The sequence below is a fragment of the Perca flavescens genome, chromosome 4, assembly GCF_004354835.1.
Source record: "Perca flavescens isolate YP-PL-M2 chromosome 4, PFLA_1.0, whole genome shotgun sequence".
In the NCBI taxonomy this organism is placed as follows: Eukaryota; Metazoa; Chordata; class Actinopteri; order Perciformes; family Percidae; genus Perca; species Perca flavescens.
Window position 1 is genome coordinate 32,098,320 of NC_041334.1, and position 27,691 is coordinate 32,126,010.

Sequence of the window (27,691 nt, forward strand, 5' to 3'; positions counted from 1 at the left end):
AAAAGGCACATAGGCTCTCTGCCCACTGATGAATCACCACCCCATTATTTTTATATGAAAGGTGGCATAATTCCCTGAATTAAGACATATTATGTTTGTACAATTTTAAACACACAAGTGCCAGGGAAACAAAAACCTGCCCTACGAGTCGGCTCTTAATTTTCTATCACTGGGTTCAATGATTTAATTCTGGGAATATAGGCCATACAAATTCTCTTTATTTTCATTCTTCTATTTAATTCTACAGTTTTTATTTTTACAATAATAAGTTTATCTGATATAGCACCTTTTACAGACAAAGTCACAAAGTGCTTCACGTGATAAACATTTGTAAAAATACAGTACAATCCAACAGAAAATAAACAAGGGGAAAAAAGAAAATAATTATTGAATGACCAATGAAAATCATTTCAACGATTAAAACCTAAAACCCAAAGTTTTCAGATCAGAGATATAAACAGGGGCCTGACTGTTAGGTTGCTGTGGCTGCTGCTAGACAGCTCTCTGTCTCTGCTCTCCCCCTCCCCTCTCTGTCCTTAATTGCAGGAGTGAAGTCTGGTGTGTGGGAGTCAGGGTTCCAGCTGCAGCCCATCTACACCAATCACCTGTGCTACAAATACCTGGTCAATCTTCCACTCCTCGTTGGATCATAGTCTAGACCACATGTTAGTGTCGCTGTTGATACCGCCTCCTAGTTGTTCTTTGTGTTTTTGGCCTGTTCTTTTTGTGCTACAGTATATCGGAACCTGACTCCTGCCTCCACTTCACTCCTGCCCCCCACCAATCCTGCTTGCCATACTGGACCTCTCAACCCACTCGACACCACCATTTGGACCACACGGTCTTATTCCTGCTCAGAACCCTGGACCTGTACACCTCTGTGGACCTGGACTTGTTATCCCCTTTTTGTAAAACCTGGAACCTTGAACTTGGAATAAATCTGTTAACCCTTCTCCGGCTCTGAGTTGTGTCTGCAATTGGGTTCTATTCTGTCAAAAACATAACACTGACCATGCAAAGCTTTATAAGTCAAAACAAGACCTTTTAAATTGGATCCTGAACATGATCGGAAGCCAATGTTATGAGTATAAAATTGGAGTGATGTGTGACATCCTGCTGGACCTGGTAAAAAGCCTAGCAGCAGAGTTCTGGACTAGTTGTAGACCGTCCTGGGACAACTTGCCAAGACAAGTGAAAATTAAATCCATGAATGATCACCTCAAGCTCAGAATGCGAAACAACAGCTCTGAGTTTGGCAATATTTCTTAATTGAAAGAAACGTGTGGGTCAGTGATTTCATATGATGATCAAAATACATGTTATTATCAAATATAACACAAATATTTCTCAGTTTTGACTGTACAGCTAAAGAAAGGGACTCTAAGAGCTGATAGACAAAAGTCTTCATGATGAACCCTCTAAGAGTATAAGGAGAATGGGACTCATTGGCTCTCTGGATAAAACAGAGAGACATTTACAACTGCAGACTTGAAAGTGAGACATTATTTTTGTTTATAACTTTATTTATAGACACACCCATCTGCTCTCTAATACCTTTCCAGCCAGTTCAAACCACCTGACCTGCTCCTCCCATGCATAAGCGCCGATACCGTGGGTGCAGTATTTCAATTATAACAACAACCTGTTAAGGTTAACTAGTCACCTAGTTAAATCAAGAGTCATCTTAATACATCTCTGGATAGCATAGCTTCTCATTTTAGGCAGAACCATACATGGCAATTGTGGTAAATGTAGCTATATTGCAAGTTGTCAAAGAAAACTTCTTTATGTCATTAGTCAGGATTTGTTATTGTTTGATTCTGCCTGCCTGAAACTCATTTTCCCATACTTGAATCCCTCACCTGCCCTTTGCCTGGTTAAATTATCTATTTTTACCTGGTCCTGATTTTTTGCCTGTTGTACAGATTTAGGATTTCCTCTTAATTTCCTCTCTCGAGATGTGCTTTTGGCTTTTTGTCTCTTCTGTGCCAGTCAGCAATACAGTTTATAACAGATGCATCTCTTTCGTGTTAGTTTTTCAAAAAATGAGGAACTTGTTTAATTTAATTATGTACATGGACAACACCTTACTTAAACACAGCAAGAGAAATTAATGAGGGAACAAATTAAATTATCTGGTTGCAACAGTGCGTGTCTATTTGCATCTGTCACTGAGCTTATTAAAAGCAGCCTTTGTGCAGTGGACTTAACTAAGATAGTGGCGGGAATTGTAATTTAGTATTTTATTTTCTCCTTTTTTTTTTTTTTTTTTTTTTTTTTTTACAGGAGACAAGAAACCATCATCATTTACACTCTGAACCAGCAGTATGAGGAGAAGGTGCGTCCCTGCATCGACCTCATCGACTCTCTTCGCTCTCTGGGTGTAGAGAAGGACTTGTCGCTGCCAGCCATCGCATAACTTTCATTTCCTTTTACCGCTGCATCCCTGAACCTATCCGCAGTTGGCATCCGTCACGTCACACTTAAGTTTCGGCATTCGAGCATCTGCAATTGTCGCTCGGCACGGTTTCAGTGAATAGGACTTTTTTGCGGTTGAATTCCTATTTTAAACACAATTTCTTTCCAGATAACAAGAAGTCATCATCATGAACACTCTGAACCAGCAGTATGAGGAGAAGGTGCGTCCATGCATCGACCTCATCGACTCTCTTCGCTCTCTGGGTGTAGAGAAGGACTTGGCGCTGCCAGCCATCGCCGTGATTGGAGACCAAAGCTCGGGGAAGAGCTCCGTGTTGGAGGCGCTGTCAGGGGTGGCTCTGCCAAGAGGAAGTGGTAAGTTACAGTCACTGAGACAAAACAATCTATCCATCCATCCATAATTATGATAATGATGGTATTATTTGACAACATTAAAACATTGCAAGTGTTGTGATGCCTAATGTTACATAAGTAATGGGATAATTAAGGTTCATCAGTGTCATTGGTCGAATTAAGAACGTGAGACCACCACAGTATCAGATAATATTTAAAGCTGCAGTCTGATTTTTGGGCATGGAGCAGAAGAACCACAAGCTAAAAAACAACTCCATTGGGAGGTGGAAATCTCAAAACCCGCATGGCTGGTTTTACAGTAGTTGTGTAAATGAGGGCAGCATGCCACCTTGTAGGCTACAACAATAACTGCCAGGTAGCAAGTGAGGCACAACAAAAAAGCACAGCCTTACAAAGATATCTGTTAAATTCCTGTTTGTGTGTATACAATCAGGCTACAATAAGATAATATAAGATAAGATAATACTTTATTGTCTGTTACACAAGGGTTACAGAAAAAACATGGGGGTGTTAAGGTATCAGCTGACTGTGGTGTTCATTTTGTGTTGTTCAATATCAAAATCAGCTGCTAATGTCAGCATGCTAACACGCCCACAATGGCTCAAACTGTTTAGCAGGTAGTGTTCACCATGTGTACATAAGCCACACTACAAAAATGTCCCTGTACTAAAGATCTATAGACTTTTAGTTGTGTAATATTCCCTCATTATGTGATAAGAACTGTCTTGGGCACAATAGTGATTTGGTAGTTGTACAGCTAATAACTTGATGTATAATATGAATAAATTCTTTCAGATAAAGAGACTGATCCAGAAGTTCATCAAAAGACAAGAAACCAATCAGCTTGGTGGTTGTTCCATGCAACGTGGACATAGCAACCACAGAGGCTTTGAAGATGGCACGGGAAGTGGATCCTGATGGGGAGAGGACTCTGGGTAAATTGAGCTTGTAGAGGCCTAGACCTTAGTGGTCCACTAATACTGTATCTTTCTCAAAATTCAGCCTTGGTGCAGAATTACAGCCACTAGAGCCAGTCCCACAATGAGCTTTCCCTAGGATGTGCTATTTCTGTGTCTGTAGCTGTTGAGGAGGAGAGAGGGGGGAAAGGTGGAGGGTGGGGGTGTGGCCTTGACCAACTGCCACTTTGCTCGTTTGAAAGCCATGATGTCTCTCTTTCTCATGGGTGGGCCAAATTCTCTGGGCGGGAAAAGCAGAGAAAGGGGAGGTAACCTTGCTCCTTATGACCTCATAAGGAGAAGATTCCAGATTGGCCCATCTGAGCTTTCATTTTCTCAAAGGCAGAGCAGGATACCCAGGGCTCGGTTTACACCTATCGCCATTTCTAGCCACTGGGGGACCATAGGTAGGCTGAGGGAACTCATATTGATGTTAAAAACAGTGACATTTTTATGCAATGGGACCTTTAAGCCCCTGAGGTTCTGTACCATTGTAGAATAATTGAGAGATTGGTTCCTATTTATACCAAGGGCATTATTGGCTTTTACTGAGCTAATTTTGAGAAAGTGCCACCCCCTAGGTTACTCAGTTCTTAGGTATCTCTCTCTCTCTCTCTCTCTCTCTCTCTCTCTTTTAGTTATCTTGACCAAGCCTGACCTTGTAGACAAAGGCACAGAAAAGACAGTGGTTGCAACTGTCCATAACGAGGTAATTTTAACGAGTAAGTTTATTCTTTTTGACTAATTATACAAATTATAGGGTTTGACAATGTGTGCAGCATGTACTCTGTCACTTTTTATTCTTGCTGTAGGACTCTCCATGATGAAGGCCATGCCACTGTTCCTAAACTGGCAGAAAAACTCACACTTACGCTGGTGCATCACATTAAGGTGACTTTGTCTTATTGCTTCATCCTAAAAATTCACTATATAAATTATGACTAGTCACCTTATGTATCTAGTCCATTCCTTCAACCACCTCTCTCTTCCCCTATACCCATGCGTTATCATTCTTCATCCAACTACCATATGCCTTTAGACTTTACCTCATCCGGCCTGCTGTAACCCCTTTCCCTCTAGAACCACTCAGCTGACCTACTCACTCACTCACTCACTCACTCACTCACTCACTCACTCACCTGTTTCCCATTTCCCCTAATCAGCCCAGTAGTACATATAGCAGTTATTTTTTACTGGTGCCCCGTTTACACGTACATGGTTATTTTGAAAAACTGAGAAATTTCCCTTCGTTTGTGCCTTTCTTACAAACCGAGAATTTGCCTCTGAAAACTATTCTTTCTAAAAACCTCCGGCCAGAGTGGAGATTTTGGAAAACTTCGTTTGCACGTTTGCATGTAAACTGAGACCAACAGAGATTTAGGCAGCCAAGCTATTTTCGGGATTCTGATTGGCTAACGTGGACTTGAGCTTCTCGTTACACTGCCAATTACAGGTTTGGCATGCTCTTGACGGCATTGACGGCATATATACATGGGTACATGTAAACTAACATAGCAGGCCATGTGTGAACGTAGCATAGGACTCTGCCAGTTTGTCAAAGTTGAAATGTCGCTTTCTTGCTTTGTGTAATTGCTTTCAAGGGGAAAGCAATGTTAGTGTTAGCATATTATGACACTTCGTCACCTCTTTATTCAGACACACATCCCATCGTCTGTTTTTTTTTTTCTTCCATCCGTGCAGAAAGCACAGCAGTACACCTTCCTCCACAGACAACATGTTAGTTTACAATGTAATGTAATACAATGTAATACAATGTATGAATATTACATGTTTATATTAAATATATGTTGTGTGTGCTGCAGAAAGTGACAGCATTCACTCAGGATGCCATCAGTCTGACTACAGGAGAGAAACTCAAAGTGTGGAGACCAGCTCAGAAGAGAGTTTGGGAAGTGGAATGCCCACCTGGACCACTCAGGAAAAAACTGTGAGTGTATCATTTTGATCTGGTCTACAGATGTCCATCAGCAGGACTCTGAAATATATGTTTGTGTGTTGCAGTGAAAAAGAGGATTGAGAGAGAGGTGGAGGAATATGAAGAGAAGTACCGTGGAAGAGAACTGCCGGGCTTCATCAACTACAAGACCTTTGAGGTCATGGTGAAGGAGCGGATCAAAGAGCTGGAAGAACCCGCTGTCTTGAGACTTAACGACATACGAGGTATATGATTCAATATATGATACATTTAAATGTTTTTATTTATTAATCAAGTTTTATTTTCTTACCGTACAGCTGAAGTGCTCGGTGGAGCTCAAGCTGCTGCATCTTTTTGTATTTCCATTTCCTCCAGATGTTGTTAGAAAGGTGTTCATACAGCTGGCCCACAGTAGCTTCATTGGATTTCCTAACCTCATTAAAACAGCCGAGGTAGTACTCTTTTATCAGTTTGATATTGACTTTGTTATGATTTGATCGTAATCCGTTTTTTTTTTTTTTTTTGCATTCTGTTTTGGCAGTGTTCAGACTGACCAGAATCTTATTTTCTAGGCAAGGATCGAATCCATAATGCAACAAAAAGAGTCTACTGCTGAAGCCATGCTGAGAACCCAGTTCAAGATGGAGTTGCTTGCTTCCTCTCAGGACTGGACATACAGCAGCAGTTTGAGTGAGCGAAAGAGAGAGGAGGAAGAGAAGGAAGACAAATGCAAAGGCACAAACTTTCATAAAGAAAGCAGTATTGTGAACAGCATGGATAATCATGCAACACTTCAGGAGCTGATGTTGCACATTAAATCATACTACAAAGTAAGTTTTAATGTAGAGGGATAATTCATGATCAAAAGTAATGACAGCAAGGTTATGTTTTTTGTAGTAACTGTCCTCGTCATTTCAACTCTTCTTTCTTTTTCCTTCTTCAGTTTGTCAGCCAGCATCTGGCTCATCAGATCCCGCTGGTGATCCGCTACCACATCTTGCAGGAGTCTGCCATCCAGCTGCAGAGTGAGATGTTGCAGATGCTTCAGGATAAACCGAAATTGGAGTTGTTGCTGAGTGAGGATTGTGACATTGGCAGGAAGAGGACGGCTTTACAGAGTCGCCTCAAACACCTCATGAAGGCCCGCACATACCTGGTGGAGTTTTAGAGGAGGTCATGCCCAACAGCATGATTTTGTTTTTCAGCTTGTCATAATCATTTATGGTTGGGCAGTAGGTATATTATTTGTCACATTGGGTATTAAGTGTAGAATCGTGATTTTCTAAACAGCTCGTCATATTAGAACATGCTCTGAAAACCAGAAGTTACTAATGCACCATTTCATGATTTGGCCTGAACACGTACCTTAACGTTTAGACGATCAGAGCATGGTGTCTAAGAGTGAGTGCATTATGATTGTGTTAGATTTATCTAGCATTTGCTCTGTTGTTGTGATGCTTCAAATCGATTATGTTGACACCAAAAATTAAGAAGGTTGCAAATACTATTTAAACAAGCTGTGTCTTGATAAGAATAGAGTATGTTTATTTAATATAGCACCTTTTACAGACAGTCACAAAGTGTTTCACATGATAAGATTGTTCAAATAACTGATAAAATAACAATGGAATAAAAATTAAAAAGACAAAAAGAAATACTTCTTTATTTAAAATGAAATGAATGAAAACTGGAAGTGCCTGAAAAGAGGGCGGTTAGAAATGTAGGTGAATCAAATTAGGATAATCAAATTTAGGTAGAAAATATAGATATCCAGGTCCAGGTGGAAGTTTATCGGAAGCCAACCCACACTGACCAGTACCTAATGTTTGACTCTCACCACCCTCTAGAGCATAAACTGGGAGTTTTCTGCACTTTGCAACATCGGGCGGAGACTGAGCCTACAAATTGGGAGGCCAGGGATGAGGAACAAAAACATGTAAAACACACATTAAAACAGTGTCACTATCCTGAGTGGGTGTTTCAGACAAGAACAAGAACCCCCAAAAAGTTTCTAAACCATCAACAGAAACAAATCATAAGGTCAGAAGAAGCCATGTTGTTATCCCATATGTTGCTGGGCTGTCTGAGAAGTTCCGGAGAGTGTTCTCTAATTACAACATCCCTGTATATTTTAAACCCAAAAACACACCGAAACAGCGTCTAGTCCACCCCAAGGACAAGATTCTAAAACATCAAAAGAGCAACCTGGTGTATGCAATCAAATGCAAGGAGGAGTGTAAAGATCTGTACATTGGGGAGACAAAACAGCCGCTCAGCCGACGCATGTTTCAACACAGGCGAAAAAAAACTCAGCAGTCTATACTCATCTACAAAAAGAACAACACAGTTTTCAAACGCAAGATGTCTATACTGTATCCTAGACAGAGAGGATAGGTGGTTTGCCTTGTGTATTAAAGCCAAAGTTACTTCCTGTGCACTAAACAACTGATGAAGGTGTTTGGATGAACACTGAAATGTCTTATATTTTATATTTTTTAATCCAGTGTTTTTAAATTAAAGCTTTGTTGAAGTCACAATGTTGACAGTTTCACTTTATGAGGTTTTTTAACATCAATATGAGTTCCCCCAGCCTGCCTATGGTCCCCCAGTGGCTAGAAATGGTGATATGTGTACACTGAGCCCTGGGTATCCTGCTCTGCCTTTGAGAAAATGAAAGCTCAGATGGACCAATCTGAAATCTTCTCCTTATGAGGTCATAAGGAGCAAGGTTACCTCCCCTTTCTCTGCTTTGCCCACCCAGAGAATTTGGCCTGCCCATGAGAAAGAGAGAGACATCATGGCTTGCAAACAAGCAAAGTGGCAGTTGGTCAAGGCCACACCCCCACCCTCCACCTTGCCCCCGCCCCCCTCCTCTCTCCTTCTCTATAGCATTTAAAGGTCCCATGACATGTTGCTCTTTGGATGCTTTTATATAGACCTTAGTGGTCCCCTAATAGTGTATCCGAAGTCTCTTTCCCGAAATTCTGCCTTGGTGCAGAGTTACAGCCACTAGAGCCAGTCCCACAATGAGCTTTCCTTAGTATGTGCCATTTCTGTGTCTGTAGCTATTGAGGAGGAGAGAGAGGGGGTGACATTTTCATGCCATGGGACCTTTAAAGCTACGGTCCTGAGGAAAGCTGAGATATGAGCCTACTTCGTGTGATTATAGCGCCCCTGTAGTGGTCAAAAGTCACCAATTTTTTGAGCCTCCTCCTAATTGGGTCATGAGTCCAAGTATTGAGATTGGTTTTAATACGTGAAAGCCTCCCCGAGATATGAGTTCACTTCCTGTTTAGCGGCTTTGCCGTCGATTTCAATTGGCTGTGACGGGCAAATGCTTTTGAATATCAATATACAATGGAATAACGTTTATGCGGCTTGGTCTGAAGATCATCTGTGCCAAATTTCGTAAAAATCTGAGAAATTTTGTGACCAGTGAAAACTTTTTATCCAAAAAAATCCAATATGGTGGCCGGATCAATTACGTTGACGTCACAAATAAGACCTGCCACAGTATTAACAGAATTATGGGACTGTCCAGAATCAATGTGCCAAATGTCACAACTTTTTACTGTACGGTTCTATGGGGCGTCATCATAGACAGTATATAATAGACTCCCATGGCAGAGGAAAGATGTGTAATAATAAGAAAAGGTAGAATCACTAATGGTTGGCTTGGCCCTATTAGCACAGAAGGGGCAGAGACATGATCTGAAAAAAAATGTGGATTTTATTTGAGGAGATTAAACAGAAAGCGAATTTGACTGCTGAGAAAGAAAAGCATAAAGGTTAAATGAAATGCAGACATTATATTTTCTTAAAAGATTTTTACAGTTAAAAAATAGTTTCTTTATAAATTAAGAACACCTTTAGGGGTTCAACAAACTAAGATGCAAGTGGGCTGAGGCTAGAAAATGGTCAGGCAGACTGTAGGCTACTAAGGAGGTTATGTTATTTTTTAATCAAATATAAATCGTAGAATATGTTGCTCAAACAATAACTCACTGCAGTCATAGCATTGTTAGGATTGGTACAGTTCACCTGCCTACAGGAACTGACTATGAAAGTCAAGGAAATAAATAAGAAAGAAAGCCAAGGAAACGAAAGCTAAGTTAACTTTCATTTCCTTTTACCGCTGCATCCCTGAACCTATCCGCAGTTGGCATCCGTCACGTCACACTTAAGTTTCGGCATTCGAGCATCTGCAATTGTCTCTCGGCACGGTTTCAGTGAATAGGACTTTTTTGCGGTTGAATTCCTATTTTAAACACAATTTCTTTCCAGATAACAAGAAGTCATCATCATGAACACTCTGAACCAGCAGTATGAGGAGAAGGTGCGTCCCTGCATCGACCTCATCGACTCTCTTCGCTCTCTGGGTGTAGAGAAGGACTTGGCGCTGCCAGCCATCGCCGTGATTGGAGACCAAAGCTCGGGGAAGAGCTCCGTGTTGGAGGCGCTTTCCGGGGTGGCTCTGCCAAGAGGCAGTGGTAAGTTACTGTCACAAAAAAAGTATTTGGATAGGCCTACTTAAGGTTCATTATTCTCCTGTCGACTTTTCTAATTATAGCTGAGTCAGCATGTAGCCATGGGCATCATTCCTACTCTTCCCCCCTCTTTTGCATCTTTTGTTGAGGAAGTAATTCCCTTAAATGTGCATATGACAATTAATCACCTCAATGATACATTAATTAATTTTAATGAATTAATAAACCCCTGGACTGTCATATTTCAGATGTGTTTGAGCAAGGTTTCTGATATTTTCTGATATTTTGAGGAAAAATAAAGTTATAGCTGTTACAAGAGTAAAGTCACTATATTTCAGAAAATAATCTATCTGCACCATAGTTTGCTGTGAATTACGTGATCGCTCTGTCCGATATGGTCGATTTCAGACCTTCTGACAGACACATGGGTCCCATTTGAGACTCTGGTCTCTAAATGAGCAAAAGTTTAGGGAAGTGGCTTTACGCTGCTCTACATCGGAGGTGGAATACCGAAACTACGGCAGAAATACACCGGAGCACAAACGCGACACATCTGCCGCAGCATCTCCACAGCAGAGCACGTCCATTATTCAACCTGAAGCTGCACAGACCACGGAAGGCGCGCTGCTCATCTCTTATTTTTACAGCATGTTGAAGATCTCTGCGTTAGAGCATGCACCGGGTTTCATTCATAGACTGTAATGGTTTCCTTCCACTCGCTGCCATTTGCTGTGGGTCATCCCCTCTCCCCCCCCATTCCTGTCTATTCTCCTGTCTACATATGTAGGTGCTTTGCTAATGTCAGCATGCTAACATGCTCACAGTGGCTCACACTATTTAGCAGGTATAATGTGTTCACCATGTGTACATAAAGCCACCCTACAGAAATGTCCCTGTTTACATTTGGGTCATGGATTTTGCCAAGACATGTGACATTGGTGTTAGACTTCTCTACCATATTTATTATGTCTGGAATATGTTTTGAAGATGAAGAAGATTGACCCAACTTTATAAAGATGATATCAAGTGTTTTCTAAGAGCGCCAACTGCTTTTCATAATTTCACCAAGCACACTTTATTTCACTTTCTCTCCTCATCATAATTCAATCTTCATTAATTCAGGCATTGTGACAAGATGTCCTCTCGAACTGAAGATGAAGCGAAGGCGAGAAGGAGAGGAGTGGTACGGAAAGATAAGCTACCAGGACTTTGAGAAAGAGATAGAAGACCCCGCAGATGTGGAGAGAAAGATTAGAGAAGGTACAGTATTACATATCACCATCAAAAGCCAAGTATTGATGGACTACAGATTTTCTTTTAGGCTTTAGTGATCAGCACTTTCATCCTCTGTACTCATTTTACATCATGTCTTCTCTCTCCAGCTCAGGATGAAATGGCCGGGGTCGGGGTGGGGATCAGTGATGACCTCATCACTCTGGAGATCGCCTCTCCTGATGTCCCAGACCTGACGCTCATTGACCTGCCCGGCATCGCCAGGGTGGCTGTAAAGGGACAACCAGAGAACATCGGAGACCAGGTATGCTAGTTCAGTCCCCCAAGCCCACTGTCAGCAGTTTTTATCAGAGCAATGTCTTGGGTAGAAAGTTGTTCCAAAGATAAAAATAGATAAATAAATAAAAATTGACAGTGAGTTTTATGGATTATAGCAAGGCTGTAGACTTTGGTCCTGTAATTCTTTACTCATTATACACTTAAGCAGAATAGTGATGTGGTAGTGATTTGGGGTGGCAGTAGCTCAGTCAGTAGGGAGCTGGGTTGGGAACTGGAGTGTTGCTGGTTCAAGTCCCCATACGGACCAAAGTATGGTGGTGGACTGGTAGCTGGAGGGGTGCTAGTTCACCTCCTGGGCACTGCCAAGGTGCTCTTGAGCAAGACATCGATTGGCACCACCATCTGCTCAGGGCACTTTTTCATGAGCAGCTCCCTCACTCTGACATCTCTCCATTAGTGCATGTATAGGTACTGAGCATGTGTGTGTGTAATTCAGGCCTGTGTGTAATAACAACAGAGTGAAAACATTGTAATTTCCCCTTGTGGATTAATAAAGTATACATTATTACGTTATTATAGCTTATAACTTGATGTGTGATATGAATACATTCTTTCAGATAAAGAGACTGATCCAGAAGTTCATCAAAAGACAAGAAACCATCAGCTTGGTGGTTGTTCCATGCAACGTCGACATAGCAACCACAGAGGCTTTGAAGATGGCACAGGAGGTGGATCCTGATGGGGAGAGGACTCTGGGTAAATAGGGATGATATTAGAAAAGGACTACTTGCACAAATGACTTAACTATTAGATAGTTCACTGTCTGTATGTCTTTCTCTCTCTCAGGTATCTTGACCAAGCCCGACCTGGTGGACAAAGGCACAGAAGAGACAGTGGTTGATATTGTCCATAACGAGGTCATCCACCTGAAGAAGGGCTACATGATCGTCCGGTGCAGGGGTCAGAAGGACATCACAGACAAGGTGTCTCTGACCGAAGCAATAGAAAGAGAGAAAGCCTTCTTCAACGATCATGTGCATTTTCAGTAAGTTTATTCTTTTTCAGGTAATTGTAATGAACATTTTCACCGTAAATTATTAATGCTGTGACTTTCTATGTGATATGACATGTACTCAGTAGCCTTTAATTCTTCCTGTAGAACTCTCTACAATGACGGCCACGCTACTGTTCCCAAACTGGCTGAGAAACTCACACTTGAGCTGGTGCATCACATTGAGGTGAATTCTTACTCCCTCATATTAAGAGTTTACCATACATTTCTTTGTTTACTTTAGATTTGTTAAATGTTTCTACCCTTGTGTAATTCACAGAGATCTCTGCCTCGACTGGAAGAGCAGATAGAGGAGAAACTAGTACAGACTCAAGCAGAGCTGGAGAGATACGGCACTGGACCCCCAACGGATGCAGCTGAGAGACTCTTCTTCCTCATTGATGTGAGATTCCTCATGCTACATAACATTTACCTGGCTGTAAAGACAAAATGCTCACCACCATGTATGCATTTCAAAAGGTATTACATAAACATAAAACCCCTGTAAACAATTGTTTCTGCTGTCACGTGTGTGCTGCAGAAAGTGACAGCATTCACTCAGGATGCCATCAGTCTGACTACAGGAGAGGAACTCAAGTGTGGAGACCGGCTCAATGTCTTTTCTACACTCAGAAGAGAGTTTGGGAAGTGGAATGCCCACCTGGACCACTCCGGAGAAAAGTGTGAGTGTATAATTTTGATCTGGTCTACAGATGTCCATCAGCAGGACACTGAAATATATGTTTGTGTGTTGCAGTTAGCAAGAGGATTGAGAGAGAGGTGGAGGAATATGAAGAGAAGTACCGTGGAAGAGAACTGCCGGGCTTCATCAACTACAAGACCTTTGAGGTCATGGTGAAGGACCAGCTCAAAGAGCTGGAAGAACCCGCTGTCAAGAAACTCAAGGATATAGGAGGTATATGTTTTACGTTATTACCTAAATTTTCTTTTCTTACCATACAGCTACCATTGAAGTGCTCGGTGGAGATCAAGCTGCTACATCTTCTTGTATTTCCATTTCTTCCAGATGCTGTTCGGAAGGTGTTCATACAGCTGGCCATAAGTAGCTTCATTGGATTTCCTAACCTCATTAAAACAGCCAAGGTAGCCATGTTTAATAAGTATATCAAACTTTTAAAGTCCATAATGTTTTTCTCAGTGTTCACACTGACCAGAATCTTATTTTCTAGGCAAAGATCGAAGCCATCAAGCAACAAAAAGAGTCCACTGCTGAAGCCATGCTGAGAACCCAGTTCAAGATGGAGCTGATCGTTTACTCTCAGGACAGGACATACAGCAGCAGTTTGAGTGACAGGAAAAAAGAGGAGGAAGTGGATGAGGAAGACAGACTGAGAGACATGTCATTATTATATAAAGAAAGGAGTATTGTGTACAGCATGGATAATCATGCAACGCTTCAGGAGCTGATGTTGCACCTTAAATCATACTACAAAGTAAGTTTCAATGGAGAGGGATGATTCATAAACAAAAACAATTCCAGCAAGGTTTAGACGCTCATTCTTCCCTCGTTTGTCAAACTTTACTTTCTTTTTCCTTCTTCAGATTGCCAGTCAGCGTCTGGCTGACCAGATCCCGCTGGTGATCCGCTACCAGATGTTGCAGGAGTCTGCCGTCCAGCTGCAGAGGGAGATGCTGCAGATGCTTCAGGATAGAGAGAATTTGGAGTTCTTGCTGAAAGAGGATTGTGACATCGGCAGCCAGAGGGCTGCTTTGCAGAGTCGCCTTAACCGCCTCATGAAGGCACGCAGATACCTGGTGGAGTTCTAGAGGAGGCCTCCGAGGCCTAACAGCATGAGTTCACTGTACCTTGATCATTTAGCAAATACAGTACAATTGTGGTTACAGGATTGTTTTTTACCGTGTCGATTGTTAAAGGGACACATTTGCCTTAGATGTAACAGCTAAGTCAAAACAGGTCAGTATGTGGGGGGTCGTTTTAATTGTACTGTAATATGTATTCCGGTTAAAGAAGTTCTGCCTGTTATTTCACACAGCAAAAGCAGATCATAGGATCACACTATAAAGGTCACACCCTAGTTCAATTCCTTCCAGGGAACTTATAGAATTGAAATAGAGAATAGAATAGAAAGATTTTATAGTCATTGTAGTAAATACAATGCAATTAGGAGCGCTACTCCTGATCAGTGCAATACAAAACAACTGTCAACAAGACAACTTAAGCAAACAGCCTACAACACAGCTCCAAACATAAGTGTTTTAATATTATATATTAATATTATAACTTATCTTCCCCAGAAAAGATTATTGACATTGTGCCTGTATTTTGATGCTTTGTCATTGTTTCCTACTGATGGCTGGACAAGCACATAGTGTTTCTTAAATAATTACAGACTTAAACATTATTCAAATGCATCTTATATATTTGTTCAAATGTATTTGTTTAAATAAAGCAACGGTTCGACTTTGAGAATTGACTGTTTGTCTAATGTGGTTATTCCAACTTGTTTATACAGGCAAGACTACTCAATCTGACAATCTTTCTCTTAAAATAAATATATATATATATTTTTTTTTTTTTTACTTAAGAGTTACATATTCTCAACGTGAACAATTACTGACTTTAAAGGAAATGATGGATAATCTGCAACTACTACTACTAAACATTGATCAAAAGGACAATTACTACAATCCTGATCGGTCTTCTTCCAGAACAGTATAGCAGCAGAGGATGTGCAGCAGTTTCCTATTTCACTACAAACAGAACTGTAATAACCAATTATTTCCTATTCCTAAAAATCCATTAAACCACTCTTATTTTATCTGCCTTCTATCAGTTTGATTCTTGGTAAACTGTACATCGAGCTGGCTCATGACTACTCACAAATAGTATCAGTATAAACCTAAGTACTTTAGCTCCCCCTTGTGGTTTTACAGATGAAATATACATTTAAGAGATATTCCAACCAAGCACATAAACATAACCACTCTTCCATGATTGAATACATTTTTTTCTTGACAACCATTAATGCTTTTCTCTTTAACTTTTATTCCTGTGTTATTTAATATCCGTCTGATGTATCTCTCTTGCATACAGTCCTTTTCCATTATGAAATCCTTGCAAACACAATTATAAGTCAAATGAGAAAAAGCATGAGTCTGAAAATTCACCATTTGAATTTGTGCACAAGTCAAATTTATTCAAAAATACATGTATACAAAAAGTATTTTTAAGCAAAAACAAAATCATTTAAAAGCGGTTCACTTCTATTTATTTCAGTCAGGATGTCTTCAAATTCATTCCCCATTCTCTGCAGGGCTCTCTTGATTGATATCGTCATTGTCAGATTTCTCGTCATCTAGGAAAGATTAAAAAAAATGATTAGCAAGACATAGGTCCCTTTACTTTTACAGAACTTCACAGCTAAACGGATCAATGTTGTTTGTTTTTTTAAACAATGTACAGATCAACAGCTATTGAGAATAAAGAACAGAGGGAGTGAAAGGGAAATCGAAAAGCCCAAACAAAGTATGGCGAATGTTCTCTTTACTCACTCTCGAGTGTCTGCTGTAGTTCCTGTATGGTGCTGAGTAGCACATGGAACTGCTTCTTTCTTAATTCCAACTGTGTGGGACAATAGGAAGAGAACAATTTTAAATACAAGATTTCTAATGATTGAAGACATTAGAGTTCTGAATAGAAGAGATGATAATGTACTTGGCTTTACCTTTGCATCTACGTTCTCCTTGGTGCGAGACAGTAACTGGAGTTCTTTGTCAAGCGCCTCCAACTGCCTGTAAGTGACCAAACCAACATTAAGCACATCATCGGATTATCCAAACCAAAACTGCTCTAACACGTGAAGTACAACAACTCAATATCTGGATGAAACAAATGAAAAGCTGACTCACTTTAGCGTTTCATGGCGGTCTGGGTGCTGCTGGATAACCTTAGCTAAAGCATCGTACTCTGAAAGGAAAGGAAAAAGGGAAAATGTGAGCCAAGCAAAAAAATTCAAACTAGCCAACTAACTATTTCTTTTCTTTTATTTTAACCTTTTGTCAAATCAGAAATCTATTGCCTCCATTTAAATTTGTCATTTCCATTTTGAAATGCATTCTCTATCCATCGGTTATTACTTCTAAAAGCTCATCGGATGTCTGAAGGCTGCTGGTAAAATCATGTGTCTACTGCTTGATTTATAAAATTACACAAATCACCCTTATGATTCATCATTTGTTTAAACTCAATCCGTGAGCGTCCATTTCATGAATTACAACTGAGTTTGCAGTTGTAATAATAAAATGTAATAACCTGATAGACAAACAGTACCGAGCTCCTCAAAGAAAATAGTTTCACCCTGTGAACAATTTAGGTTTTTCTGTGTTAATTAATTTGACAATTTTACAGTAAAAAATAAAATTGCTTCTTTAGTCCGATCAACATTTCAAAAGTTAAAGATATATTTAGTTTACAATTTATATATATATATATATATATATATATATATATATATATATATATATATATATATATATATATATATATATATATATATATATATATATATATATATATATATGAAAATTAGCAAATCCTCACATTAGAGAAGCTACTAAATGACAGAATAGAGTAATACATTGTCAGAATAGTTCACAATTATTGTTTTGCTGATTTGATCTATTAACAGTTTCAGCACTATGTTACTATGTAACTGTTGAATGTATTGGTTTTACTTAGGGATGCACTGAATCCAGATTTTTGGGGTTGGGCCGAACACCGAATCCACTGGTTAAGATTCTGCCGAACCCGAACCGAATCCTACTCCCATCCTCCATTAACAAAGTAAACACATTAATGAAGTAATCAACGTCCACAGCAGTGCATTTTTCATTTTATTTTAACTGTAAAAAATTAAAATAAAAAGATTTGGCAACATTATGCCAGGAAGACAAGTGGGAAAAACTATTTTGACAAGGCCAATGTTTACCCTATCTCAATGAATGGCTTTGGCTCGTGGGTTATCTGATGCCCACGGTTTGTTTGGTGTAGGACTAGCAAAGCTGGTAATGGTCGTCTGGTTAACACAAGTTTTTAGCTGTGACTGTCTATGGTTAGCTGAATCCGAACCCTGGATTCGGTGCATCCCTAGTTTTACTTGAACATGGTTACACTATAACGCCATCGTTGCCTTAGGTATCTCTCAGTCTATGTAAAACACCACAAGTATTACATCTCTTTTTTTGTAGGTAGTTGCCTAAATCGATCTGGAGCACTGAAAATATTCTTACCTTGCCGATTCTTCCGTATTCTCTTTGCTCGCTGAATTTCTTTTTTGCATTCTGCTATCTTCTCGTGTGCAGACGTGATGTTTTGTTCTGCAACGTAGACAAGATGGTGATAATGTTAACACAAACACAGACAATAGACTCAATTGAGATGAACTATGCCTCGCCTGTAAAGTGGACAAGAGCAGGCGGGAGCGGTGACAAAAATCCGCTGTCAAATCGGACAGTTTCCAGCAGTTTCCAGCAGCCTTCAGGCTGAACAGGAAGTGACACAAACACTGTGGTCCGATTCCGATTTAATTAAATGTTATCAGACTCATATATCAGCTCCTACACAGTCTCCAGTTGGTTTTATTATGACAGAGTTGCTCTCAAAATGCTCTACATGCAATCTTTTGCTGATTTACATTGTAGATGATCTGTAATCTGAACGGATTTAGTCTCTCTGACTTCTAAACATCACCATCAGCCACACAACATGTGGTTTGTACAAAATAAGCCTTTAAAAAAAAAATCAGACAAAAAGTTAAAATCCCCCCAAATCAAAATCAATTAAAAGTTTATATAAAACGTCATCATGTTGAGTCTGTTAGATCAGCTGAGAGGCCGGCGTTTCCCAGCATGCCCTGGGTCCGCCTGGGTTTTGCAGTCAGTGAAAAGCAACTCTGCTGCCTGCGTCTCAGAACTGCGGCCACCTTGATCTCGTGAGGTTATCGTTGCCCATGTGTGCATGACGTCAGAGCAAGTCAGGATCAAGTCGGACACAAATCTAACCGGCACTCATCTCGGAAGAGCCTATTGTTTTGTGGTGACCCTGGTGGCCCAGTTCTGCTAGTTACCACATAGAAAGTATGAAATGCAAGAACATGAGTATTTCTGTATTTCTACAGTGGCTTGCATAAGTTTACACACCCATGCTAAAGTTGAAAAAGAGGAATAAAAAAGAAAAACATTCTGGAAATTGATTGTAATGCCTTAATTAAAAAGAAAAGGAAAAATACAACCTTTAAGGACACCAATTTTCTTTCTGTGAATGAATAATGTATAGTAAATAAATAAATGTCCTTCCTTAAAATACAGGGAGCATAAGTATACACACCCCTATGTTAAATTCCCATAGAGGCAGGCAGATTTTTATTTTTAAAGGCCAGTTATCTCATGGATCCAGGATAATATGCATCCTGATAAAGTTCCCTCGGCCTTTGGAATTAAAATAGCCCCACATCCTCTTCATCATACCTAGAGATTGGCATGATTGTATGTCAGTTAGCCTAATAGCTGGTTTGATTTGCATTGAGAGATGATTTTATGGAAAGTAACCCATGCCAATCTCTAGGTATGGTGAAGGGTATGTGATGATGGGGGGGCTATTTTAATTCCAAAGGCCAAGGGAACTTTATCAGGATGCATAGTATCCTGGATCCATGCAATAACTGGCCTTTAAAAATAAAAATATGCCTGCCTCTATGGGAATTTAACATAAGGGTGTGTATACTTATGCCCCCTGTATTTTAAGGATGAACATTTATTTACAATACATTATTCATTCACAAAGAAAATTGGTGTCCTTTATGCTTGGATTTTTCCTATTTTAATTAAGGCATTAAGATCAATTTCCAAAAGATGTTTTTTTTTATTCCTCTTTTTAGTCAACTTTAGCATGGGTGTGTAAACGTATGCAAGCCACTATAAAAGAATACACAGAGGACAGGTTGTCAACACTTACACTTTGTGTGCGTTATTAAATAAAAGGGGGTCTGGGTTGTAAATAGTCAGAGCCAGTGTCAGCAAAATCCTTATACCTACCTATGTTAGTGTAGATTTTCTCATAATTCTCCATTTCACGCAGATTCATGTCATAAACCATCAACGTCTTCCCCATGGAGAATTCACACTGGGCCAGTGTGCCCATCATCCTTTGATACTGTGTGAACCTGGACAGAATTACAAAACTGTTAAAGACTCAAAGCAAGTTCTTCACCACACTTTTATAGAAATTCTTGGTGACAAGGTCCAAGGCTGGGGTCTGTTGGGCTCACGTACCCTTCCTCTGGGGTCCCAGTCGAGTTGCACCATTTGGTGAAACTCTTAAGCAGCACGTTGATTCGGCGGTCATCTCCAGCTCCGTCCCCGTCAATAAGAAGACGTTTCCGAATAACTTCATCTGGAATAGGGGCGAAAGCGGGAATCAAACAACATTTCAGATACTGCTGAAAAATTCAAGAGCCGTTGAGCTATCTGTGAGCTAACGTTAGCTAGCTAACATGGCTACTGTATATTAGCCGTTTTGAAAGCAAGCTGCTTCTACGTGTAACATTGGTTCGTTTTTGACAGTACGCCTGTATACATATGGATACTTTAAGAGCTTCGGCACACATTTCAACTGTGTCTTTTGCCAGAGAGATGAAATAAATGAACTGAAACGTTAATGTTGCTTACCATCTGTAACAGCTCCCATGTCTGTGTAGAGCTAGATAAACTTTATTGAACAGCAGGAAGTGGACAAAGCAGACGGCGATGATTGGCCACAGAGGAGAGCACAGTGTGAATTGAAAGTTTTTTTTTAAAGCTTTATTCAAGAAGAAATACTTGTCATTTATTAAATGGACTAAATTATATAATTTAATTAATTTCTCCCATTCAAAAGCAGGGACAGCTTCTATTTCAAAGTATAACTACAGAAAAAAAAATAACCCAGATCTGCATCTGCATTGACACTAAAATGCTAAAATATAGCCTACACTGGAGGGTCAAAGTAAGCAGAGGTGTCAATTCCAGGTCCAGAAAGTAAAAGTCCTGCCATGTGTTTATTCCACCAATGAACTCAGCCAGCTGATTTTACTAATTAGCAGCTGATTTCACTAATTAGTAGTGAAATCAACTGGCTGAGTTCATTGGTGGAATAAACACATGGCAGGACTTTTACTTTCTGGACCTGGAATTGACACCTCTGAAAGTAAGGCCTTTTGTTAAACAAATTCAGCAAAAGGGGCTGCAGTTGTGATAATCCTAAAGTGAGTCTATACTCTTTCACTTTAGGAAGTACAGGACAAGATGTGTAGAAAGTGAAAGCTTTAAGCCTTACCTCGCCTTAGAATTAGCACTTGACTTTAAGCTACAACTAAGGCCATGATGAGAGCATTTACTAGTACTATTATTAGTTGTATTTTGTTTTCTGAATGTTTCCTGGAGCACTTTTACTAATATCTGCAATTCCTTTTAATTTTTCCAGTTGTGAGCTTCTCCTCCATTATAAAACAAAACATGACGGTTCAGTTATATTACAACTTGGTGTCCTTGTCAAACATTTTAAGTTCAGGAATAAATACACTGAGAAAATGCTTCTTCTTTTTTTTTAAGTCCACAAAAATCACACCTGTAATCCACAGCAATTCGAACAGTTATATTGTACATATTTGTTATGGTGTCTTTTATATATTTCTATTTTAATGTTTATATTCCATATGTATGTTCTTAATTGTTGCAGTACTTTGATCTATGGTTTATTGTCTATTCTATTTCCATATGTTTATTGTATGCACCAAACAAACCAAGGCAAATTCCATTCCTAAGTGAAAACTAACTAACTAAACATTTTCAAGTACACCTCTCACAGAATGAAATATGACACCTCCTTGACCTTGTTTTTTAATACCGTGCTCATTTACAAATGTCCCAAGTTTTATGGCATTGTTTTTCATTTAAGATAACAGACCAAAAACACTGATGGAGAAGCTGCTTTAACCATTGTGGCTTATCAGAGTGAGTGAGCGTGCGGGCGGGCGCAGTGACGTCTCTGTCCCAGAATGCAGTCTGGTAAACAGACATGGAAGCACCAGGTGAAGACCTCCACAGAGGCTGAGCACTGTACTCGCTCTTTCCCACCGTCTTCTGTCTATTTCGCCCATTGCATCCAGTTGATATAGATCTGCTTGGTGTCACCTTTACGCCTACAGCCTCCAGAGGCTTGGTAAGAGTGAATTTGTTGTCGATCCGTGACGACTGCTAATGACTTCTGCTGTCTGGTCAAGCTCCTGCCAGCTTCCTCGCTAACGCTAGTCATGGCTGTTTACAGGCTTCAACTAGCAGGCTAATGTAGCCGCCACTGCTCTCTAGTAACGTTTGCACCAGTCACAGACCCACACTAAACGGTGCCTGTTTTCATGACATAACTCCTGATAGACATTGTGTCTTTTTTCACATGTCGTATTTACGATTAACGTTTACATTGTCTTTTCCATTAAAAAAAAAGAAGTTAATACGTGTGTAGTAGAGGGGGAAGCAACGCTAGCCAGTAAAAGTGCTTGCTCTTGCTGGTCTCTGCTAGCTAATGTCAGCTAGCTAACAGAGTTGGTCTGTCAAGTTGTGCACCTAACCTACTTGTCAATGACAAGTACTTAGTTTCTGAATAAATTACATCATTATATCTTTTGTCAATCATGGCCTTTGATATACTGTCTTTGTAGAGCCCAAACCACGATTGGATTTATACTGAAGTGTTTATGTTGTAATATAGAAGATTGTTTGGAAGAACAATGTTACAGTGTTGATACGTTCACTCTGATGTCAGTAATAGTTAGTGTATGTAGAAATGTGTAACTGGCTGGGTGACTTTTCAGTATGATCTTGTGTTGACTCAAAGTGGAATTATATCTGGATAATATGATCATATGTTATGGTTGTGCAAAATTAGTTCATTTACCCATTTTATTTCTATGATTTTACTAATGCAATTTGTTTAAACTGAGCACTTTCATACAAAGGAATGTCTAGTCCTTATAGGACACTTCTAAATTATTAACAGTTAATTCGCACTGATTATGGAAAAATGTGTGTTCACAAGTAAAAACTATTCACTAACTTAAGAAATGAAGCCGAGTTTGAAATTATAAGTTGATTTGGTCCTGCGCTTTAATATGCTACAGCAAAAATATTTAATAGGCAACAGCGAAAGCTTTGACAAACAAGTTTTGAGTTATTATGCAAATTTAAACAAATCTAAAGTAAGTTGTAATGTATACACAACCGTTGAAATGGTATGGTTTTGTGTTTGCTATGGTTTTGCATTTTCTACCTCTTTGAATATATTACAATGTGTCTTGCATCAGTTAAGACAACTAAAACAATCAGAAAAGGATACAATCTCAGTGTTTAAATCGGGCTGGAGGGGGTGGTTAGGGATGGCGTAACATGAATAGGATTAGAGCATATTGAAGTCCACAACAAGGCCCAGTGTTATCTTTCCTATAATTTCATATCAAGAAACAGCAGAACAAAGAACCTGATACTGACTTGTCTTCTCTGCATTCTTGTCTGTGTGTGTGTGTGTGTGTGTGTGTGTGTGTGTGTGTGTGTGTGTGTGTGTGTGTGTGTGTCTCCAGACTTCCTCTCCAGTGTGTGTGGCGGCCAACAATCACCAAAACTGATGAGGATCATCTGATTGAGTTAAAATAACTTCCTTTTTTCTTATTTTGCCAAGGTAAGATCTCACAGGTACTCATTATTCTACATTCTATTGACAATAACATGTTTTCTATAGCTGGAGAAAAATCACAAGTAGTTGTATAGCTTACAGATGTCTACAGTAGTTGCTTACTTAAAACATATTGGAGTTCAGTATAGCAAATAATAATAGTAATTGTTTTCCAGGGGGCCCACTTACTTTTGATTTGCTTCAGGCTAATTTAAACACATACACAGCTTGTTTTGTTTGTTTCTGGATATCAGAAACCAAAAGTAAAATTTTAGCTGATGGTCAGGGCCGAGCATTAATGAGCAGGAAAAGAAAAAGGCGGTAGATGTAGAAGAGGAGAAAAAATGGCAAATAAACTAAGATTCTGTCAGCAGAAGTGCCAAACGGAAACATTCCTGCTTATCCATTGAGTAGGCCCAAGAAACAGGCCTAATGTTTAAGTGAGGGTTGGTGAGTGGTGAGTAGGGGATTTGAACTTGTAACCTCTTGCTCTGAAAACCAGTATCAACCTCGTTGAGCTACAGCTCCTCTAAGAAACCATGTGTCTCCCCCCAATCCCCAAAGCATAATGCCAGAGTACACAGTGGCATGTTAAGCTATGAGACAAACTAATGAGCTGATCATTTCAGACAGGTGTGTTGATGCTGATAAACATCTAAAACATGCAGGGAAGGTGTCCAAAGCACAATGGCTGATTATGTATAAGATGTAATACTGGGGTCTTGAACTCACAACCTTTCGGTCTGAAGGCAAGAGCTGATGCAGGATTTTAAAACACTCAGAAATTAATTAATAATAAAAAAATCTGAGAATTTGTGTGCTTTGTCTAGTAAGGTCTGTAATTTATTTTATTAAGAGAATCCGGGTGCGGATTTTAAAATACTGTCAAAAATCAATGAATCTCTAGTAAATTCTTTGTCTAGACAACATATAGATGCCTGTAATTTATATTATTGAGTCAACCTGGGTTGACTCAAGAATTGTATGATCATCTTGCAACACCAGGGGCTCGAAATCAGAACCTTTGACGCCATAGGCAGGTGCTGATCTCAGCGAGCTATTATCTGGGTGATGACACAAGTGGCCTCACAACATCTTGTAGACAAGAGGCAGGATTGAAGCCTCGTGAAACAGTCCTGATCTGGCGAGCTCCAGTTTTCTACTCGCAGATCAGTCTGGTATCTTGAGATAGAGAACATTTGGAGCTCTTCGCCAAACGACCGACCAATCAGTGTTGGTTTTGAGGCGGGTTTAGGTGTGACGCAACGAGAAGCGACTGTTCAGTCTAAACAACATGGCGGCTTCCACGGATAAGATGAGCGTAGCTATCGCGCAAGTTTTATCCGAATTAGAAAGTATTCCTTCGTTGAAAGAGGAGCAAAAAAACGGCACTGGAGGCTTTTCTCGGAGGAAAATATGTTTTTGCTCTTCTCCCGACTGGTTTCGGCAAGAGTTTGATCTGATTGGTTGATTTGGCCCGTCTATCACCAACATAGGTGGTGATAGACAGATGGTTTATCCAATCAGCTAACCAGTATATTCGCCCCTTCCCAAACGTTCTCCAACGGAAAGTTCCCAGATTGATATGTCGAGCAAATGCGAAGCGATCCATCTGGCAGAGTCAGGTTAGCAGGATTGCATGAAAATGCAGAATTTTAAACTACTGTCAAAAATGTATTTCTCACTAGAAAATTCTGAGAATGTGTGTACTTGGTGTGGACATCATTGAGATGCCTGTAATTTATTTTCACAAATGGTAAAATATTCATTATATTCTGTTTTTGTTGCGGCTACAGCAACAGTGTGTTGCTTATTGAGGCTATAGTTTCTACTGGTGCTGTATTGGGTTGCATGTATTGAAGGTGAGGTACAGTGTTTGTTTATTCAACCTGCTTTTTAGACTATAAATATTACAGATACCTTTTTAAATATATGTAACCCAATACAACACCAACAAACATCTAGCACTACACAAAGACAGAATGTAATCACACTTTTGTATTGGACTGCCTAATATTTGACAGGGGTCTTTATTTTGTTATTAATAGTATGTTATCAGAAAATCTCACAAAAATGCCTTGTGTGAGATTACAGTGCATGTCTAAAAGGGGCTATTGAGGAAATACTGTCATTTGAAAGTTTGCTTGGTTTAAAAAAAAAAAAAAAAACTACACTTCTGGTCCCGTCCCAGACAAAGTCACTGCTACTAGTCAAAATGGACTAGTATTAAGGCATCAATGTATTTTAGTTTTTTAAGGATTATTTTTGGGGCTCTTTTTGCCTTTTAATTGGAACCCGCAGCCGCTGCACTAAGGACTGAGCCTTGGCACATGGGGCGCCCGGGTAGCTCACCTGGTTGAGCGTGCGCCCCAAGGCATCAATATGTCTTAAATGTTTTGCTAGTGTAGGCAATTAATGGACTGGCAATTAGGGCTAGGGGTAATTAAATCTCAGTTGTTATAAAGTAGTTCCTAAATAAATGTTTCAAATGCATTTATTCCTGTAGTAGTCTATGCTTTATAGCATATATAGGCTAGTGTATCTTTATTCCTGTGTTGTCATTAAGAGGCCGAGTTTGAAGGAATATTGATCTGCATCAGAGCATGTGAGGGGAGCGTGAGGATTTTGGATGGAGTGCAAAGGGTATGTTTTAAAAAGTTGGAGTGTGGTCTTCACTCCTGCTCCATCCCGCAAAGTGAAAAGTGACCTAAGCACCGCCGGCATCCGGCTAGCTTTTTGCCGGCGGCTGAATGAGGAGCTCCAGGCACTGCCATGGAGGGAGGGCAGGTGTGTTCATCTGATAAATACAACGCAGCGGGGGAAATTAACAGCTTTGTGAGGTTTAGTGGACTTTTTGGACCCTCCACTCCGCTTACATGCATTTGACAGGCATGCATTCACTATTGAAACACAGACAGACAGGCTACTGTACACCGTTTATTGACAGTAACACACTTTCAAGAATTAATACAAAACCGCAGTGATAAGCTTGACTCTGTGGTGGACGTGACTCCGTCACTGCGGTAATGTGGTAATCGCGACAGCCCTACTACTGATGAAAGAAGGCACGGCTAGCCTTCAAAAAAGCCATAGGCTACCAAACAAATTTCATCCACAGGGTTTTATAATTTGTGGCAGTGACTAAACAGGTAAGTTACACATTACAGCGAAAAAAAATTTGCTATGCATGCCTCTTAAATAATACTGTTAATGTGTTGTGCCATTGTGGGAAATCCACTTGTTGATATGTAGAGTATAATGTGCTGACACACTGTTTGCTGAACATAATGCAAATTGTATCTGTATAGTGTTTTTCAAAAGAAGAAAAGTTGAAATCTATTTTCACGTGGTGTCACCCTCAAACGACAGCAACAGCTTTTAGGCCTGCTCACCCAGTTGTTGTAGGTATCCATATAAATATTAAAGAAGTACAGTGAAATTGTATTGGTCAACCAGGTAACCTTAATGTAATATACTGTATTCTACTCAGGTTTAACCCTGTGTGCCAGTTTTAGATTTGTTGGCCCTTCCAGAAACCTATGAATAATGTCAAAGTCAGATGTCAGACGCTAAGTCTTTGTCATGTTTTTCTACAGTTTGACCATTTCAACAGTTCTTAAAGTAGCCAGTTTACATTGGAAAGGCTGCATTTTGAAACGCAACAACCTCATAAGGTACATATGTCTAAGTCAAAAGTGGAGTCTGGAGTGTTCATATCTTTTGGAACACTTTGATACAATGGATCAATTTGTGACTGAGGCGTATGCATGTGCAATAAATATAATAAAGTAAATAAAAACTGTAAGACACTGGCAACAGCTTCAGGAAAAACTTATTAATTTTTAATTCTGTATATTTAGTGTTTGTCTTAAGACTAAGCCAAGTTTTGAACTATACACTTGAAATTAGCAACAGATGACCAAGGTCATTTTTGCTTATGGCTCTTCAGCTACATGCCAAATGGGAATACATTCATCTTTTCTACCATTGATTAGGAGGATCTTTTTCATTTGATATCAGAAAAAAAACAGGGTAGAAGGCTGTTTGAACTGGCCTCGTTTTTATGTCAAACTTACACATGGCTCTGTATTAACAATTTTTGATTTGAGATAGAAAAGATGAATGGTTACATAATCAACCACTATAAAATAGGTGGACATAAGATGAAGATAATATGTTTGTGACTTTTTTAAGTCAGTGAGTGTATTACTTTGT

The 27,691-nt window shown here is 39.7% G+C and overlaps 3 protein-coding genes and 1 pseudogene across 3 annotated transcripts in view; 3 read left to right on the forward strand and 1 right to left on the reverse strand.

Moving 5' to 3' along the window:
- The first annotated feature begins 2,300 nt into the window (after nt 1–2,300).
- On the forward strand, nt 2,301–7,990 carry LOC114553744 (interferon-induced GTP-binding protein Mx-like; annotated as a pseudogene).
- A 1,718-nt stretch (nt 7,991–9,708) lies between these two features.
- Nucleotides 9,709–15,191, forward strand: LOC114553616 (interferon-induced GTP-binding protein Mx). Its single transcript, XM_028574870.1, has 12 exons — nt 9,709–10,175; nt 11,295–11,432; nt 11,555–11,709; nt 12,302–12,440; nt 12,531–12,729; nt 12,844–12,922; nt 13,016–13,138; nt 13,277–13,418; nt 13,493–13,651; nt 13,763–13,839; nt 13,926–14,189; nt 14,299–15,191. Exons 1-12 carry the CDS (start codon nt 9,989–9,991, stop codon nt 14,521–14,523), a joined length of 1,887 nt encoding a protein of 628 aa, XP_028430671.1. The 5' UTR covers nt 9,709–9,988; the 3' UTR covers nt 14,524–15,191.
- A 696-nt stretch (nt 15,192–15,887) lies between these two features.
- Nucleotides 15,888–20,549, reverse strand: thoc7 (THO complex 7). The gene is made up of 8 exons (XM_028576496.1): nt 20,443–20,549; nt 20,047–20,167; nt 19,810–19,937; nt 18,007–18,093; nt 16,627–16,684; nt 16,443–16,509; nt 16,270–16,339; nt 15,888–16,073 (listed from the first exon to the last, which is right to left on the reverse strand). The coding sequence occupies exons 1-8, from the start codon at nt 20,459–20,461 to the stop codon at nt 16,012–16,014; spliced, it is 612 nt and encodes a 203-aa protein (XP_028432297.1). The 5' UTR covers nt 20,462–20,549; the 3' UTR covers nt 15,888–16,011.
- Nucleotides 20,550–21,814: 1,265 nt separating this feature from the next.
- The window catches only part of atxn7 (ataxin 7), a 30,834-nt gene continuing 24,957 nt past the window's right edge, over nt 21,815–27,691 (forward strand). Inside the window, exons 1-2 of the mRNA XM_028576787.1 lie at nt 21,815–21,973; nt 23,385–23,482. The gene's annotated coding sequence lies outside the window, so the exon portion shown is untranslated. The remainder of the gene's footprint in view (nt 21,974–23,384; nt 23,483–27,691) is intronic.